Source organism: Carlito syrichta, unplaced genomic scaffold (assembly GCF_000164805.1).
Source record: "Carlito syrichta isolate Samal-C Ts95f unplaced genomic scaffold, Tarsius_syrichta-2.0.1 Scaffold301833, whole genome shotgun sequence".
NCBI lineage: Eukaryota > Metazoa > Chordata > Mammalia > Primates > Tarsiidae > Carlito > Carlito syrichta.
Genome location: NW_007245929.1, coordinates 166,737 through 185,478, shown reverse-complemented (window position 1 = coordinate 185,478; position 18,742 = coordinate 166,737). Strand labels below are relative to the sequence as shown.

Genomic DNA, 18,742 nt, shown 5'->3' with positions numbered 1-18,742 from the left:
ATTTTTTGATTTATTGTAGAGATGAGGTCTCACTGCCCAGGCAGGTCTCAAACCTGCGGGCTCAGGCAATCCGCTCACCTCAGCCTCCCAAAGGCTGAGTCACCGAGCCTGGCAGGATATATTTTTAATAATACGTGACAGAAGGATTGTAGAGTTTATTGTCTGTTTACTTTTTGGGAGAAATTTGGTAACTCTAAAGTTTATCTGGAAAAAAATAAATATGCCATAACACTCAAACTTTAAAAAAAAATGATATCAAAACAAAACATAAATCCTCAACTCAGTAAATAAAACATGTAGTTATGACACAGGAATCAAGGAACAAGAATTGTGTACCGAAATATATACCCATCAGAATTCTGCAAAAGTCAAAGAAGGCATTTCAAGCCAGTGGGGAGGGTGGAGGTTGGCTGGAGAAGAAGGTGGGACCACTGACTCCATCCTGATGCACAGAGTCTGGCACCACGGAGGGCCTGACATGTGCTCAGCAAAACTGATGCACTCTTCCTGAGACTGCAGCCAGGCCACACTTCCCAGCCTTCCTTGTAGCTAGGTGCAGCTGGGAGGTCTGGCAATGGGATGTTAATAACAGAAGGATTCAGAAGCAAAGACACCCACTGCTCCATCGAACTAAAAGGCTAACATGTCAAAGTAAGTACACAGGGCTTCGTGATCACTCCAAGGGGGCGGCATGGTCAGTCCTGAGAGATACTCTCCTACAGTGTTGGCCAAGACTCACCAGGGAGGGAGTGATTTACTCAGTACATCTCAGTAATAGGAAAATTATTATTATTATTATTAGAGTTGGAGTCTCACTCTGTTGCCCAGTCTAGAGTGTAGTGGCACAATCATGGCTCACTGTAGCCTTGACCTCCTGGGCTTAGGTGATCCTCTGGTCTCAGCCTCCCAAACAGCTGGGACTGTAAGTACGCACCACCACTCCCCATGAATTTTTTTTATTTTTTGTAGAGATGAGGTCTCACTATGTTACCCAGTCTGGAGAAAATTATTTTTAAATTCCATCAGGCCAGTTTTTTTTGTTTTTTTTTTAATTTTTTTTTTTTTAATTAAACAAGTACAGGAATTTGTAAAAATTAAGATTTTTAACAGTCTGCGTGTTGGTTTTAAATAATCCACTTGGGAAAATGAGATTTTACATCTCAGCCCATTTTTCAGTGATGTATATCACTGAGCCAATAAGAAATTTGGCTTCAGTTCAGTATGATTATTAAAAATTATTTGCGTTTTCTTTTATAACATGCTCTTAGTATTTAAAATCTCTGGGTCCGTGGACAGTGACATATGACATACAAAATGAATAACATTCTGTAATGAAGTAATTCCTCATATGATCAGAAGTGATCTATTAATAAAGTCCACCCATAATAAAAAAAAGTCACACCAAATGGAATGACCACAAAGGCTTTTTTTAAAAATTATAAAGATGTGGGGTACAATTCAGGGTTAGGTATACAAACATCGATTATGCAGGTAGCCTTGTTGATGAGGTATGCCCCTCTCTCCCCTAGCAGTTTCCCTCAACTGCCAATCCCAACCCCTGTCCCCTGAGAGTTTCCCACTAGGGATTCCCAATTTGCCAATCCCTTTCTTATAGTATTATAATAATTGTTCAAGATCCACTTATGAGTAAGAATATATGGCGATCTGTTCCTTGTTTCTGTGATAGAACACTGAGTATGATAGACTCTAAATCCATCCAAGTTGCTGCAAAGTTCATATGCCTGTCCTTCCTTATGGCTGCATAATATTCCACTGTGTATATGTACCACGTTTTTTTTAAATCCAGTCCAGCTTCGATGGGCAACATGGTAGGTTCCATGTTTTGGCTATTGTAAATAGAGCTGCAATAAACATACGTGTGCAGGTATCTTTTTTGTAGAATGATTTGAGCTCCTCTGACTATATTCCCAATAGGGAAATTGCTGGGTCATATGGAAGGTCAATTTCTAGTTCTTTCAGAAATCTCCTCACTGTCTTCCAAAGAGGTTGCACTAGTTTGCGTTCCCACCAGCAGTGTAGAAGAAGCATTCCTTTTTCTCCGCATCCTCTCCAGCATCTGTTTTTTGGTTTTATTAATGATGGCCATTCTTACTGGGGTTAGGTGGTATCTCAATGTGGTTTTGATTTGCATTTCTCTGATGATGAGTGAGGCTGAGCACTTTTTCATGCGTCTGTTGGCTGCCACAAAGGCTTTTCACAAGAAAATTTGAGTCTCAGGAGATGCAGGTTCAAAAAACATGAGCACAAGTATAATTCAGGAAATTATGAAATGCAAGGAATGTGGGCATGACCAAATCTATCAAATTCAAGAATGAAACCAAAAAACTCCAAGGGAAGCTCAGGGGACACTGAAGGACCCAAACCTGGAAGCACTTCTTCAGTAACAGCTAAAAGACAGAATCTGTTTTCTCTCCCTGCTGGAATTCTCACATTTAGTCTGGACATGGGAGAAAAAAGGGAGCACTCCCTGAGGGCAGTCTCACAGATTGTGTATGACATCTTCACATCTCAATAAAGCCCAGTCTCTGTCACCTGCTCAGCACTAAGCCCGACTCCTGGGCGGCAACCGATGTGCTGAGACGGGTATGGCAATTGCCTTGGGATCCTTGGAGGGTTCAGGCTGAGAAGAATCGCCACTTGTGAGTTTTTCAATAACATGGGGATGTTGGGGCGATCTTTCATCTTCAGAAGAGACTAACTCCATATCCTGCCACACTAATACCAACTTCAGGGATTCAAATTGCTGGCCCGAGCCGATGCCCATTATGTGGCATCTGCTGCCTCCAGGAAGGGCCACATCATTGATTACGGAGCATTTCAGTCACTAAAAAAGATCACGTTCATCATTAAAGGACATTAAGCGTTGATCAGCATGGGCTAAGTGACTTGAAAGGTTCGTGCTCTTCTAGTAACAACTTTGAGAGGCTGTTTCAGGATATTTATTAAACAAATTAAGTATTTACATGATGCTCTAGCATAGAGGAACAGCCACAAGCATGGAGGAAGAAGACGAAACCAAGAGGATATACGCTGAAGAAAAAGAGTTTTCTCTTTTTCACATGCTCATTTCCGGTTTCTTCGACATGGGGCTCGGAGACTTCACATGCTTGGAAAGAGTCTGAATGGAGCAGGAAAAATATTCTGCCCTCCTTCCTTCCTCCATCAGTGGCATCCAGGTAAGACCTGCCTAAAAGCTCACCTTGTCCCCAGATGTTTTCCTCCTAGAACATACAGTCTGCTTCTTGATAAGTGGTGATTAAAGACAAGAGAGGCAATTTAGAAAATCTCTTTCAAGGCCTACAGACTGATGGATGTATTACCCCTCCAATTTCCCTCCGCAGTTAAAAGTTTTAGCGCCTTAATAATGATGACCCTGACTTTATTTATTTATTGAGTCAGAGTCTCACTCAGTCACCCAGGCTGGAGTGCATGATCATGGCCACTGCAGCCTTGACCTCCTGGGCTTAGGCGAGCTTCCCATCTCAGCCTCCTGAGTAGCTGGGACTATAGGCAAGTGCTCCACGCCCAGCTAATTTTTTGATTTATTGTAGAGATGAGCTCTCACCATGTTACCCAGAGTGCTGGGATGACAGGCATGAGCCATTGCGTCCAGCCAACCCTGATTTTAAGAGTAGTATCTGCAGCCTGTGATACTCATGCTGGCAAAGAAACTCATGTCTTCTCGAATGGAGTGGCCACCTGTGAGCGCTGGGCCATTGACATGGTGATCATCAGTGTCGTCTGTGTCTGTCTCTGATATACCTGCAGCGGGAGAGGCCATCACATCCCACTTGCTGAGCTGTGCCCAGTGTCTGGCACACAGTGGTGTTCAATAAATATGTACTGACCACATGAGCACATGAACAGCAGAGATTGGAAATGGGAGAAAACAGAACTCCCCAACCGTGACCTTATACCAGTTGCTATGACAACCACGTGGACCCTGCTAGCTTAGATGAATATTCCCTCCCCGCTGCTATAGGTTCATTGTTTTCATGTTAATGTCTGTATACAACTGTATCAAATGGATGTATAACAATTTACTTCTTGTTGGACTTTTGAACAGCCTCAATCTTTTCACGTTTATAAACGTATCACCAATCACATTCATCAATGCTGCTTTTCCTTGGAAGTGGATTCCCGAGTTCATGTGTTCATTCGCCAGACACACTAAGGAGGCTGCTGGGATCCCAGTGCTGCAGGTTCTGAAGGGACAGGGGTGAGCACACAAAACAGAGTCCCTTTGAGTTTTTGGTCCAGCCCAGGAGAGAATTAGAAAACTCTACAAGCAAAATGCAATTGCCAGCATTCCACGAGCCCTGGAAGGTGTCAGGAGAGGGCAGGACAAAGGCACATAAACTGGTAGAAGGTTAGGAATGTGGGACTGAGCTGAAGGCTGAGGATGAGCTGGAAACTAATCTGGGAGGCATGGGTGGGGGAGTGCTCACCAGGGAACAGCATGTACAAGGGCCCTGGGGCAGGAGAGAGCCAGGTACACCCAAGGAGCTCAAAGAAGGTAAATGAAAAAGAGGGGCACGGTGAGGATGGTCACAGATCTCAGCAGGGCCAGAGGACATGTGGGATGGAAGGTTCAGGACCTGGCGGTCCATGAAAGACTTGGGGTGCAATCCAAAGAGTGACGAGGAGCCGTCCGAGTATGTCAAGGAGGGGCTGGCGTGTTTAGATACACACTTTGGAAGTCCATCCTAGCTGAATGATATCCTGCCCAAAGATAGCCTGGGAATGTGTTACATTACATGGGAAAGGAGTCAGGGTTGCAGGTGAAATCAGGGTTGCTGATTTTAAAATGGGGAGATGGGCTGGGCAGGGTGGCTCACATCTGTAATCCTAGCACTTTGGGAGACCAAGGCAGGAAGACTGTTTGAGGCCAGGGGTTTGAGGCCAGCCTGGGCAACACAGTGAGACCTCATCTCCACTACTACTACTATTACTACTAATAACAACAACAACACCTGGCCAGGTGTGATAACTGTAGTTCCACTTACTTGGGAGGCTCAGGTGGGAGGATAGCTCAGGATTTCAAGGCTGCAGCGAGCTGTGATCATACCACTAGACTCCAGCCTAGGTGACAGACCCTGTCTCAAAATAAATACATAAATAAAAATAAAATGGGAGAGATTATCCTAGATTATCTGAGTGGACCCAATGTCATCTCAAAGGTCTTTAAAGCAGAAGAAGGGAAGCAGGACCGTCAGTGGAGTCCGAAGAGAGAGCTGAAGAGGCTGAACTGTGGGTTTAGGTCAGGGGTCCTCAAACTACGGCCCGTGGGCCACATGCGGCCCGCCGAGGACATTTATTCCCGTTTTGTTTTTTCACTTCAAAATAAGATGTGTGCAGTGTGCATAGGAATTTGTTCATAGTTTTTTTTTAAAACTATAGTCCGCCCCTCCAACGGTCTGAGGGACAGTGAACTGGCCCTCTGTTTTAAAAGTTTGAGGACCCCTGGTTTAGGTGGTGAAGGACGGGGTTGTGAGTCGAGACACACAGGCGCCCTCGAAAGCTGGAGTGGGCAGAGAAACGGCTCTTCCTCAAGCCTCCAAGGGAGGAAGTCAGCCTCAAGAGGCCCGGACTGGGTTTCTAGCCCCTAGAAACATAGGATGATACTGCTGTGTTGCTTTAAGCCACAGAGACTGTGGTGACCCACTACAGTTGCCATGGGAGACTGACACAAAGGGACAACCAGGAATTCAGTTTTGGAGATGGACATCTTCACACAGAGGATACAGACACTGGAAACATCCACCAAGTACCTATGGTCCCAGCAAGTCACGTGGCCTGGATGAAACTATTCTACCTTCCACGATTCCAGCTTTATCAGTTATAAAGAGAAAACAGACTTAAAGTTGATTCCAGTTCTAAATCTCTGAGTTTATATGCTTAGAAAAGAGCAAATCTGTTCTGCACTTAGATTCCTGTCAGCACTTGGCAATCACAGGGGCAAAAGTGACTTTAAAATAGCAATCTAAATCAAAGGGGGAGAGTCCATCAAGAAAAGTACCCCAGATATAAAATAATCTGGAAATACTTCAATAAGAAGTTTGCTGAATTTATATAAAGAAGACTCTGAAACTCCTGTGAGACCTATAAGAGGATATTTGAAAATGTGGAGCGACGTGCTGTATGTGTATCCCTGGATGGGGAGACTGAACACTGTCAAGAAGCCAATTCCTTTCTAATTAATTTATAGGTTGGATGCAATTTTCATCGAAACCCCAAAAGGAGATTTTTTGGAACTTCACAAAGCTGATTCTACTGCTCATCTGGAAAATAAACCGGTAAGGACTGCCGAGAACAAATTGAAAACCAGAAATACCAGGTTTTAGAACATATTATAAGAACCAGGGAGAAAGGGGTATCCCTGGAGCAAGAATAAGGAGATAAGGGGTGAGGACAGACAGGCTGGAAAAGTCCCCTCGTGTGAAAATACAGCATGTGGTGATGATGGCTCACGTATCCATGGGGAGTGTGTAACAACGGATCATGGAAAAACTGGTGAACCATCCAGAAACAAACTTGCTAAGGTCATTGTCCTATGCGATATGCCAAAATAAATTCCAAATATATTAGACTGCTATAATAGTCTTAATACTTGGCTGGAACTGTAAACCCAGCACTTTGGGAGCTGAGGCCAGAAGACTGCCTAAGTCCAGGGTTTCAAGACCTGCCGAGGCAACTTGGTAAGACCTCATCTCCACAATAAATTAAAAAATTAGCCAAGTGTGGTGGCACCTGTAGTCCCAGCTACTCAGGAGGCTGGGGCAGAAGGATCGCCTGAGTCCAGAAGGTAGAGACTGAAATGATTGTGAGCATGACAATGCACTCTAGCCAGGGGGACAGAGTGAGATTCCAACTAAAAAAAAAAGTCTTGAAACTCAAACCAACCAACAAAGTGACAGTGGATAGCAATCTGATCTCTAGACAAGGAAGCCTCCCTTGGTATAAAAGCAATAGAAGAAATTGTGATGAATAAGATCCCATTTTTAAATACATAAAAACTAGCCAGGCTCGGTGGTTCAGCCTGTAATCCTGTGCCTTTGGGAGGCTGAGGTGAGTGGATTGCCTGAGCCCGCGGGTTCAAGACCCACCTGGACAGCGAGACCTCATCTCTACAATAAATCAAAAAATTAGCCAGGTGTGGTAGTGTGCGCCTGTAGTTCCAGCTACTTGGAAGGCTGAGGCAGAAGGATCGCCGGAGCCCAGCAGGTTGAGGCTGCGGTGGCCGGGAGCGACCACTGCACTGCACTCCAGTCTAGGCGACAGTGAGACTCCAACTCAAAAAAAAAACAAAAAACAAAAAACAAAAAACTAAATTCGCTCATACATCAAAATCATCATAAAAGGAAAATAGCAAACTGAAAATAATAGTTATAATAAAAACAGAAACAGATAAATGTTGTTATTACAGGAGAGAAAATGGGCACATGACATGAATCCGTAGTTCACAGAAAAGGGAATAGAAAGAGAAACATGTGAAAATGCTCACTGTTATTAGCAATGAGATAAAACAAAAAGGGGAAGTGCTATGTTCACCTACTAGACAGTGAAGATTTGAAAAGTAAATAATGTTTGGTGGGATGGGGTGAAAAGGACATATGTGGCCTGGAGGAGTGTAATCTGCCAATTAGGCAGCTGGGTAAGAAGAGTTGGGAGTTGTAACAATGATAAAATAAGTTCGTGCTCTCAAATGTGGTATCCTGACACCCAAGACCTCTCCTATGGAATGACTTAAAGGGGGCAGGCAAGGATGTTTATTGGAGGATTATTTATAAATAGAAAACGGTGAAATGATGGAAAAGCATGGGATAGAAAACTCATGCTCACTTTCACAAAAACAGAGAGAAACAGAAAAGAATAAATTCCAAAATATTAACAATGACTACCTCTGGTCTGGCAGAATAGGCGGGTTTTTCTTTTCATCTTCCTACCTTTCTCTGTTCCAAAATACTTGATAAGGTGCATTTGTCACTTTGGCCTGATTCCCCCTGACCTTCCTCCCAATTCCCAGTAGCATGCCCACATCTTCAGTGCACATACACCTCTCCTCTGCTCTGTCCATTTCCCTTTGCACGTGGTTGACGGTAGAGGGAGGATTCACATTTGATAAAATCGTCTTGAGAGTGACTACTGACAAAGAAAATCCACTTGTTACCTGGAGGGTTTACATAACACGAGTTTATTAAAAGGGAGCAAGAGAAAAGATGGGATGAACTTCAGAGAGACAACTGTGTCTAACGGTAGAGGCGTGTGGTCCCCGGGTCGAGGCTGCGAATGTTCCAGGCTGCGTTCTGTGCTGTGCCTGCATGGTCTGACTTGCTTGATACTTACAGTAATAAATGCATTCTCATATGGAAGTTCCACTGAAAACAGCTTCAGGGGGCAGGGGGGGAGAGAAACCAACGTTTCCTTTCCTTTTTTCTTTTTTTTTAAACTTTGAATTAAACTGCAGGTATAAAACAACTCTGTGCTTGCAGTTTGGTGCTTGTCTCTGGAGCCCTGTGCAGAACAAATGCTCAAGTGAGAACTTCTCATGTCTTCTCTCACTCCCCCTTGGTTTTTCTGTCCCCAGGTGAAGTGGGCAGTGTTGAGGGCTTCTGACCTGCTGCTTGCCAGCCCCACATAGTCTGGTCCCCTGGGAGAAAAGCCGCTGCTATACTGACTGAAATTAGGCTTCTAGACTCCAAGTATCTCCCCACAACAAACAGCATGAAGCTATTTTTCCCTTCAAGAGACTGTAGAGGCCACCCAGCCCACTCTTCATTTTACAGCTGAGGAAACTGAGGCTCAGGGGCATAAAGCAACTTTCCTCATGAGGGTAGAAAACTAGGTCTCCTGGGTCACAACGCAGTCCTACCCCCAGCTAAGAACAATCCTGGGCTTTTGGAGATCCTGAGGGCCTTTGCAAAAAACAAATCCATGTTGGTCCCATTCGGCACAGAAAGAACTGGCAAGGTATAGGACGCTGTCATCTCAAAGTCACGGACACAGCAAGCAGTACTAGGAGCAAGACTCAAGACACTCCATCTCCAACCACAGGGTCACCTTCAGCCTATGTGGGGATGGAGGACACTGGAATGTAGATGATGTGTGCAGTTAGCCCAGAGCTTTTCACAGCCACACAGAATTAGGGGCTGAATGAGAAGCGATGACCTGGGCCTGTAGTATGCAGTAACCACAACGTCGCATTGAACCTCCTCCCCAGAGCTTCCCAGAACAGGACTCAAGGACATCCCATGATTCAGGGGTAGGAATAGAAAGCATAGAAATATTTCAAAACATCAGAGCTTCAAGATTAAGTCATGAGTGTACATTTGAAAAATTCCTGTTAAAGTTCTTAATTATGCTTTCCCCCCACAGATGCTGGGTTGTGCTTAAGCAAAGAGCCCTTAGCAAAACTTGAGTTTAATAGGAGCACTGGTATCCTAATTAGAGGAATTTCATCATAAAATCCTTTTTAATTAAAACTACATCAATAGCTACAAAATTTGAGTTTGGGGCAATTGTAAGAAAATAAACTATTACAGAAAAGCAATGCTCCAGAATATCCTGAAAATTAGAGTTCTGCTGACTTGATAGATTTCACTTGACAAATAAAAATCAACAAAAACAGCATAAAAATTTTAAGATTATTTTTTCTATTTCTGTGAAGAATGTCACTGCCATTTTGATGGAGACTGCACTGAATCTGTTGACTGCTTTGTGTAGTCTTGATATTTCCACAATATTAATTCTTCCAATCCATGAGCATGGGATAGTTATTTTTGTGTGTATGTGTCCTCTTCAATTTCTTTCATTGGTGTTTTACAGTTTCCCTTGCAGAGATATTTTATTTATTTGGTTAAATTTATTCCTAAGTATTTTATATTTTTGCAGCTATTGTAAAAGGATTGCTTTCTTGATTTCAGTTTGTTCACGGTTGGCATATGTAAATGCCACTGATTTTTGCATGTTGATTTTGTATCCTGCAAATTTACTGAATTCATTTATCAGTTCTAACAGTTTTTTGGTGGAGTTTTTAGGTTTTCTCAATATAATATCCTGTTGCCAGCAAACAAGGATAATTTGACTTCTTCCATTCCAATTAAGATGCCCTTTATTGCTTTTTCTTGCCTAATTGCTCTTGCTAGGACTTTCAGTACTATGTGGAATAAAATTGGTGAAAGTGGGCTTTCTTGTCTTGTTCTAGATCTTAAAGGAAAGGCATTCAATTTCTCCCTGTTTGGTATAATGTGGATTTGTCATATATGACCTGTATTATTTTGAGTTAGGTTCCTTCTATAACCAGTTTGCTCAGAGGTTTTTTTTTTTCCTCATAAAGGGAAAACAATTCAGAGTTAATAATAATAATAAATCTGGAGGCATCACACTATCTGACTTCAAAATATACTATGGAGCCATAGTACCCAAAATAAACTTTAAAATAAACACACAGACCAATGGAACAGAATAGAGAATCCAGAAATAAATCCATGCATTTATAGCCAACTTATTTTTCACAAAGGCACCAAGAACATACATTGGAAAAAGGCACCTTCTCAGTAACTGCTTCTGAGAAATGGGATAACCACAGGTATCAGAATGAAGCTAGACACCTAACTCTCGCCATATACAAGTCAAACCAAAGTGGATTAAAGACTTGAATCTGTGATGACCCCAAACTATGAAACTACTAGATAAAAACAATGAGGAAATACTTCAGGACATCGGTTTGGGCAAATACTTTATGGGTAAGTCCTCAAAAGCACAGGTAACAAAAGCAAAAATGGACAAATGGGATCATATCAAGCTAAAAAAGCATCTGCACAGCAAAGGAAATGATGAACAAACATTAAGAGATAACCTACAGAATGGGAAAAATCTTTGCAAACTATCCATTCAACAAGGGATTAATAACCAGAATATAAGGGACTCAAAAACTCAATAACAAAAAAGAAAAAAAAATCCAATTAAAAATGGGCAAGCTGGGCTCAGTGGCTCAGCCTGTAATCCCGCGCCTTTGGGAGGCTGAGGTGAGTGGATTGCCTGAGCCCACGGGTTCGAGACCCGCCTGGGCAGCGAGACCTCATCTCTACAATAAATCAATCAGCCGGGCGTGGTAGTGCATGCCTGTAATTCCGGCTACTGGGAAGGTTGAGGCGGAAGGATCGCCGGAGCCCAGCAGGTCGAGGCTGTGGTGGCCGGGAGCAGCTACTGCACTCTAGTCTAGGTGACAGAGTGAGACTCCAACTCAAAAAAAAAAAAAAAGGGCAAAAGATCTGAACAGACATTTCTCAAAAGAAGACATACAAATGGCACGGAGTATATGAAAAAATGCTTAACTCACTCATTATCAGGGAACTGCAAATCAAAAACACAATGAGATATCATTTCACCCCGGTTAAAATAGTTTTTATTTAAAAGACAAAAAATAATAGATGCTGGTGAGGATGCAGAGAAAGAGGACCCCTCACACATTTGGTGGCAATGTAAATTAGTACAGCCACATGATCCAGTGATCCCACTATGGGAGATACATCCAAGAGAAGGAAAATCAGTATACTGAAGCAATACCTGCACTCCTATATTCATCGCAGCATATTCACAATAGCCAATATTTGGAACCACCAGAAGTGCCTATCAGTGAATGGATGGATGAAGAAAATGTGGTCCATATACACACTGGAATATTATTAAACCATTAAAAAGAATGACATTCTGCTACTACAGCAGCATGGAGGGAACTGGAGGTCATTAGCTAAGTGAAATGAGCCAGGCACATAAAGACAAACACAGCATGTTCTCACAAATGGGAGGTAAAAATCGTGTCTATCATGGAAGTAGAGATTTGCCTGATGGGTATCAGAGGCTGGAAAGCAGGGCAGGGAGGGAGGGATGAAGAGAGGCTGGTCAAAACCAGCATTCTGTAGAAGGAGAGAGGTCTTGTGTTCACTGGTCCAGTTGGGTAACTACAGTGAGCAACAGTGTATCACATAGTTCAACGAGCTAGAAGAGAAGATCTGGAAAGTCCCCAACATGAAGAAAACATACGTGTCTGAGGTTAGGCTATCCTGTCACCCTGACTTGATCATTATACCTTGTGTGCCTGTATTAAAACATCACAGGTAGCCAGGCTCGGTGGCTCAGCCTGTAATCCCACACTTTGGGAGGCTGAGGTGAGTGGATTGCCTGAGCCCATGGGTTAGAGACCCGCCTGGGCAACTTGGCGAGACTTCATCTCTACAATAAATCAAAAAGTTAGCCGGGCGTGGTAGCGTGCGTCTGTAGTTCCAGCTACTTGGAAGGCTGAGGCGGAAGGATTGCCGGAGCCCAGTAGGTCAAGGCTGCGGTGGCCGGGAGTGGCCACTGCACTCCAGTCTGGGCGACAGAGTGAGACTCCAACTCAAAAAAAAAAAAAAAGAAATCACAGGTACCCTGAAAATTTGTAAAACTATTATGCATCAATAAAAAAAGAAAGTGTGAGGGGAATGAGGATGGGCAGAGACAGCAGAGATATAACGTCCACGGGAGATTTAGGAGCAAGATGTGGGTACCAACATCTCCTCAGGAAGAGACCTAGGAAATGTTAGAGCAAATGGTGGAAAGCTTGTGCAAAGGGTGGAAAGCTTGTGAACTAATATGGGAAGTAGCCAAAAAATACGCATGTTCTTCTCATAATACAGTTGATTCACTCCTAGCATGCTTGGCTGGCACTCATAATTATTTAAGTGTGTTAAACGGCTTAAAAGGGTATTTTATATAATAAAGCATCCATTCTTAATCTATAAATATTTTATAAAAGAAAAAATAAAAATATCATAAGCATGGTGATACGTCAAGGCAATTTATAGATTTAATACATTTCCAAACAAAATAATAATAGGGTATTTTATTACATAAGAATTCTAAAGTTCATATCAGAGATTAACTGAGAGAATAAGAGAGAACTTAGGAGATATCAGAACGTATCCTGAAGCAGCCCACATGCTTCAGAAATCTGGTCCATGGAACAAAGAAAATTTAAAAACAGGGAGAGGGCTGTGTGAGCATTTAATACATGACAATCTCATTGCAACAGAAGATCCGCTGAGGACATTCCTTAATAATATTAAGAAATAGAAACTTAGACCCCTTTGCTTGAGTCTGGGGGTTTAAGACAAGCCTAGACAACATGGCAAGACCTCATCTCTACAAAAAATTAAAAAATTAGCCAGGCATTGTGTCATGTGCCGGTAGCCCCAGCTACTCAGGTTGAGGCAGGAGGATTGCCTGAGCCCAGGAGGTTGAGGCTGTCATAAACTGTGATTGTACCACTGCACTCCAGTCTGGGTGACGAACTGAGAAACCAACTCAAAAAAAATAAAATAAATAAACTTTGATCCTTATTTTATGCCATAAAATATATCATTACAAAAAAATGTAACATACAATTTCCCAAATTTAGAAGAACACAGAGTAATATTGTTATCCGAAGTAGACATTTAGACTTAGTATTTAAAAGATAGGATAAAATTACAAGTAAATTGCAGTTGGGGCAGGGGTAAAACTAAGATAAAGGTAAATATTGATATGAAAATATATATTTTTTCATTGGAAGGGGGAGGTCCCAGAGTACATGGAATGTTAGAAGGAAGCCAGGCTGAATTGTTTAATGCTTAGAAGAGTTAGTAGGAGTGAATACTAAGACAAGCTTCCTGGAAAGAAATTCAGCAATATGCATCCCAGGCCTTAAACTATTGTTTGCTCTTTGATTCAGAAATTCCACTTTTAGAAAATGACCCTAGCCGGGCTCGGTGGCTCAGCCTGTAATCCCGCACCTTTGGGAGGCTGAGGTGAGTGGATTGCCTGAGCCCGTGGGTTCGAGACCCACCTGGGCAGCGAGACCTCATCTCTACAATAAATCAAAAAAAGTCAGCCAGGCGTGGTAGCACATGCCTGTAATTCCAGCTCCTCGGAAGGCTGAGGCGGAAGGATCGCTGGAGCCCAGCAGGTTGAGGCTGCGGTGGCCGGGAGTGGCCACTGCACTCCAGTCTGGGCGACAGAGTGAGACTCCAACTCAAAAAAAAAAAAGAAAAAAAAAGAAAATGACCCTAAAGTGATAACTTTGGGATGTCAGAAAGAAATTTCATTTCAATTCTATATAACTCCAGGGTAATTGTTTGGTGGAATAGCATAGTCGTGTAATCGGGCTGATGCTGGTGCAGCTAAGATGATAACACCTAACAGATACTGAATGCTTACTTGATGCAAGGTTCTATTCTGAGCACTCCAATATCTATTACCTCATTTAATTCTCAAAACACACCAGTGCCCTTGGTATTAGCATTCTCTCCATTTTATACAGGAGTAAATGGAGGCACAAAGTCATTCAATAATTTGTCCAATTAATAAGGACTGAGGTATAAAACCAGAGTCCAACTGTCTTTTCAGCACTGTCCTCTCTATGAACTCGATATGAAAGTATTTTTGATAAATATTACATATAAATTTTGACATCTAATATATATGAAAAGCTCTTACAAATCTATAAGAGTAACTCAAAATTTCCAAAGATAATGATTAAAAGTTATGAATCTGGGCTCATATTTCACACCAAGAACTTTTTCAACACTTCCTACTCCATGTGACAAAATTATCTTCAGTGATGACCATGCCATAATCAGCAATCATCACTATTTTCTTGATTTATTCTCCAGTTTTAAAACAAACCATCAACAATGCAAAAAGGAAAATAAATACCACTTTACAAAAATATAATTTGAATTCAGTAATATAGTACAGGTGCAAACTAAAAATCTACACTCAACAAACATAAATGCTACACCTTACATTTCCCACGGTTTTTCTATTTGACATTTTAAGCACAAATTAAAACTCTTAAGTGGTTACTTAAGATGACAGAATGTAATACCTCAGGTGTTTCTTTATCTTTACAACCATTGTCTTTGCTTACACTGAATCCACTTTTGAAAAGCTGGGGCTTCTAGTGTCACAGGAGATGGAACACCAAATGCACTGGAAGCCAGTTCAAATGATTTTGAACAGTTACAAATGTATTCTCAATGAGCACACGTAGCTGCTTATTAAAACTAAGAAATAGGCCGGGCATGGTGGCTCATGCTTGCAATCCCAGCACTTTGGGAAACGGGAGGTTCGCTTGAGGCCAGGAATTCCATACCAGTCTGGGCAACAAAGCAAGACCTTGTCTCTACAAAAAATAAAATAAATTAGCTGAGTGTGATGGTGCATGCCTGTAGTCCTAGCTATTCGAGAGACTGAGAAGGAAGGAGTGTCAAAGCCCAGGAGGTCAAGGTGGCAGCGAGCTGTGTTCATACCACTGCACTCTAGCCTGGGCGACAGAGTGATACCCTACCCAAACAAACAAAAAACTAAGAAATTAAAATGTGCAACTTAAAGCTTACATGTGTATTACTGAAACTCCACAGTAACTTCTGCAATTGTTTAGAATATAGGTCATTCATTGTTTTTAAATTCCCTCAGACAAATACCCCTGAATTTTTAACACTTGGGTTGGGCTGCTCCTCCTACCCCACCTTTGGGGAGACTGAGGTATAGAATTTGAGGGGCAGAGCACAGCAGAAAAGGAATGATGCCAGGAAAAGCTCCCAAAACCTGCCTGGGTTTCAGCTGAGTCTGGCTGGGCATCCCATGGACTTGCAGAGGGTGAGGATCCAGAAACCTGAGAGAAGAACTTGCAAGTGCAGGTCAGTGGGATGACGCTGGGACCCCATGCGAGACTTGCTCAGGGCACGGTTCCCATAGTGAATGCAGAGGGATGGCACTGATCACCCACCAGGTGAACAGATGTTGGAAAGGCCGTGCCTCAGAAGAAGGGCCAGCACAGCGTGACGGTCACGCCAAACCTCTCCTAACAAGGCTTGCAAACCAGCCTTGAAAACATCAATCTAATTTGCAAGCAAACTTAAAAGCTGCCAGGAGAACTCTCAGTACTCTTCCAAAGAAGACATCCATGTCCTGTGTCCCAACATTGCAGCATCAGCAATTGTGATGGGAGGTTTCTAGGGATGACTCCCATGAGTATATACCCCTGGCTCCCAGAACACGTGAAGGCAATGAGATGTCACTCCTGGGGGTGTTATATCATCCAGGAGGGCCTGGTCTTAACACAAGAGCAGAGAACTTTCTCCAGGAGGTAGCAGAAGAGATAAAGAGTCTGAAGCACAGGAAGAGTCGGGCACAGCATCGCCACTTTAGAGATGGAGAGGATCACATGGCAAGAGATGTGGGCACCCACCAGGGACAAAGAGCGGATACTGGCCGACAGCCCGTGAGAAGATGAGAACTCGAACTCACAGTCACAAGAAACTGGAGCCTACCAACCCCCAGGTGAGCTCAGAAGCAGATTCTTCCCACAAACTTCCAGACAACAGCCCACCACAAAGAACACCTTGATCTTGACCTTCTGAAACCCTAAGTAAAAACAGTGAGTCCACCAGTCTCTGACCTTCATAAATGAAATGAAAATAGGCGTTGTTTTAGGCTGTTGAGTTTGTGGTAATTTGTCATGCAGCAATAGAAAATGAATATACTAATACTCAGAAGCAAACACAAACATTTCTATACATGCTAAGCAGAAAAATATGACCCTTAAGCAGGAGAGAAGTCAGTCAATAGAAACAACAAAGGCCATAGAATTAGTATACAAGGACTTTACTTTTTTTATTTTTTGAGACAGGATCTTGCTGTGTCACCCAGGCTGGAGTGCAGTGGCAAATCATAGCTTAACACAGTCTCAAATTCCTGAGCTCAAGTGATCCGGCCACCTCAGTCTCTCATACAGCTGGGACGACAGGTGCAAGCCAAGACAGCCAGCTAATTTGTAAATTTTTTGTAGCGATAGTGTCTCACTCTGTTGCCTAGGCTGGTCTCAAACTTCTGGGCTTGGAGGATTCACCCACTTTGGCCTCCCAATCAACTGGGATTATAAGTGTGAGCCACCATGTCCAGCCTAGACTTTTGATTATAGGTATGCTCTAGGATTTAAAGAAAGGCATGGACTTAAGGAAAAAAGAAATAGAGGGTATAAAAAAGAACACAATGGAACCTCTAGAGATAAAAAGCTTAATATGTGAAGTAAAAATTCATGGAATGGGATCAACATCATATTAGACATTGCAGAAAAAACTTCTGTGAATGTAAAGACACAGAAATAGAAACTTTCCAAAATGAATCAGAAAAAAAAAAAAAAACTGAAAGAGAAATGGAAAGAGCATCAGTGACTTCTGGGGCAATACCAAGTGGTCTAATATATGTGTAATTGGAGTACCAAAAGGTGGAGGGAGAAGAAAAAGTATTCAAAAGAATGATGGTTGATGGTCAAATGGTGTCCAAATGTAATGAAAACTAAAATTCCACAGATCCAAGAAGCTCAACAAGCTTCTTGGCAGAATAAATAAGAATACTATAAAAAGCAATACCATAAGCAAATTGCTGAAGACAAATAATAAAAACAAAGTCTTAAAAACATCAAGGAAAAAGACATGTTCAGAGAAAAAAAGTATAAAAATTACTACTGGCTTCTCATGAGAAACAATGGAAATCAGTTAGAATTATAATTTTCAAGTGCCAAAGGAAAATATCCTTCAAAACCAAAAGAAAAATAAAAGCATCTTTAGGCAAACAAACAGAAAATGTGTCACCGTAAGGCATTAATTTCAAGGAAGTTATATGAAAAACAAAACTGGTACTATGCAAGGGAAAGATAGCGCCAGAAACAATGGCAGGAAAGGAAAATAACAAATAACAAATAACAAACGGGAAAAACAGGAAATGAACATGACTAAGGTAGACTTAAGACTAACTATGTCGATAATTACATAAAATGTAAATATACCAAACAAATTAAAAATCAGAATTTGTCAAAAAGACAAAAAAGGAGACCCAACCCTATGTAGTCCTCAGGAAATCCACCTTAAATATAAAGACACAGGTGGGTTAACAGTGAAGGAATAAGAGAAGGGGATCACAGAAAAGAAGGTGCAGCCACTCAGTAACACTGCAGAACAAGGAGTGTTGTCAGGGATGATAAGGCACATTTCATAATTATAAAAGGGTCAGTTAACCAAATAGATGTAATAATTCTGAATGTATATGTACCTTATGACGGAGCTTAAAAATATGTGAAGCAAAAAACTGAGAGAGCCAAAGGAAGAAATGGACAAATCCATATCATAGCTGGTTATCTTACCATTCCTCTCTCAGTAAATGATAGAACACAGAGACAGAAAATCCGTAAGAATAGGAATGACTCAGTAACCCCATCAGTCAACTTGACCTAACTGCCATTCACGAGCCCTGTTCCTGAGGCCTAAGGATATTCATTCACTCAAGTGCTCATGGAACATTTACCAAGATAAATGCTGGGGTAAAAAAAGATCCCAATAAATTTTAAAAGATTAAAATTAAATGTTGAAATTAAATTAGAAATAAATAATAAAAAAATCAGAAGAACTTCAAATATTTGGAAAGTAAACAACACGTTTCTTAATAACCCATAGATAAAAGAAGAAAATTCAAGAAGAATGAGAAAGTATTTTGAATTGAATGACAATGAAAACACAACATATCAGCCGGGCTCGGTGGCTCAGCCTGTAATCCTGCACCTTTGGGAGGCTGAGGTGAGTGGATTGCCTGAGCCCGCAGGTTCGAGACCCGCCTGGGCAGCGAGACCTCATCTTCTACAATA

General features: G+C 42.0%; 1 protein-coding gene across 2 annotated transcripts in view; it reads right to left on the bottom strand.

Annotated features, from left to right (window-relative positions):
* EFCAB11 (EF-hand calcium binding domain 11) overlaps positions 1 to 18,742 on the bottom strand; it is a 154,516-nt gene that overhangs the window by 11,092 nt on the left and 124,682 nt on the right. The window contains exon 6 of one of the 2 annotated variants that reach the window (XM_008055362.2): positions 8,233 to 8,535. The exons of the other annotated variant lie outside the window; for it this stretch is intronic. Within the exon in view, the coding sequence (XP_008053553.1) occupies positions 8,478 to 8,535 (58 nt within the window). The 3' untranslated portion in view covers positions 8,233 to 8,477. Of the gene's footprint in view, positions 1 to 8,232; positions 8,536 to 18,742 lie in introns of those variants that run through there. 2 annotated transcript variants of the gene reach the window in all.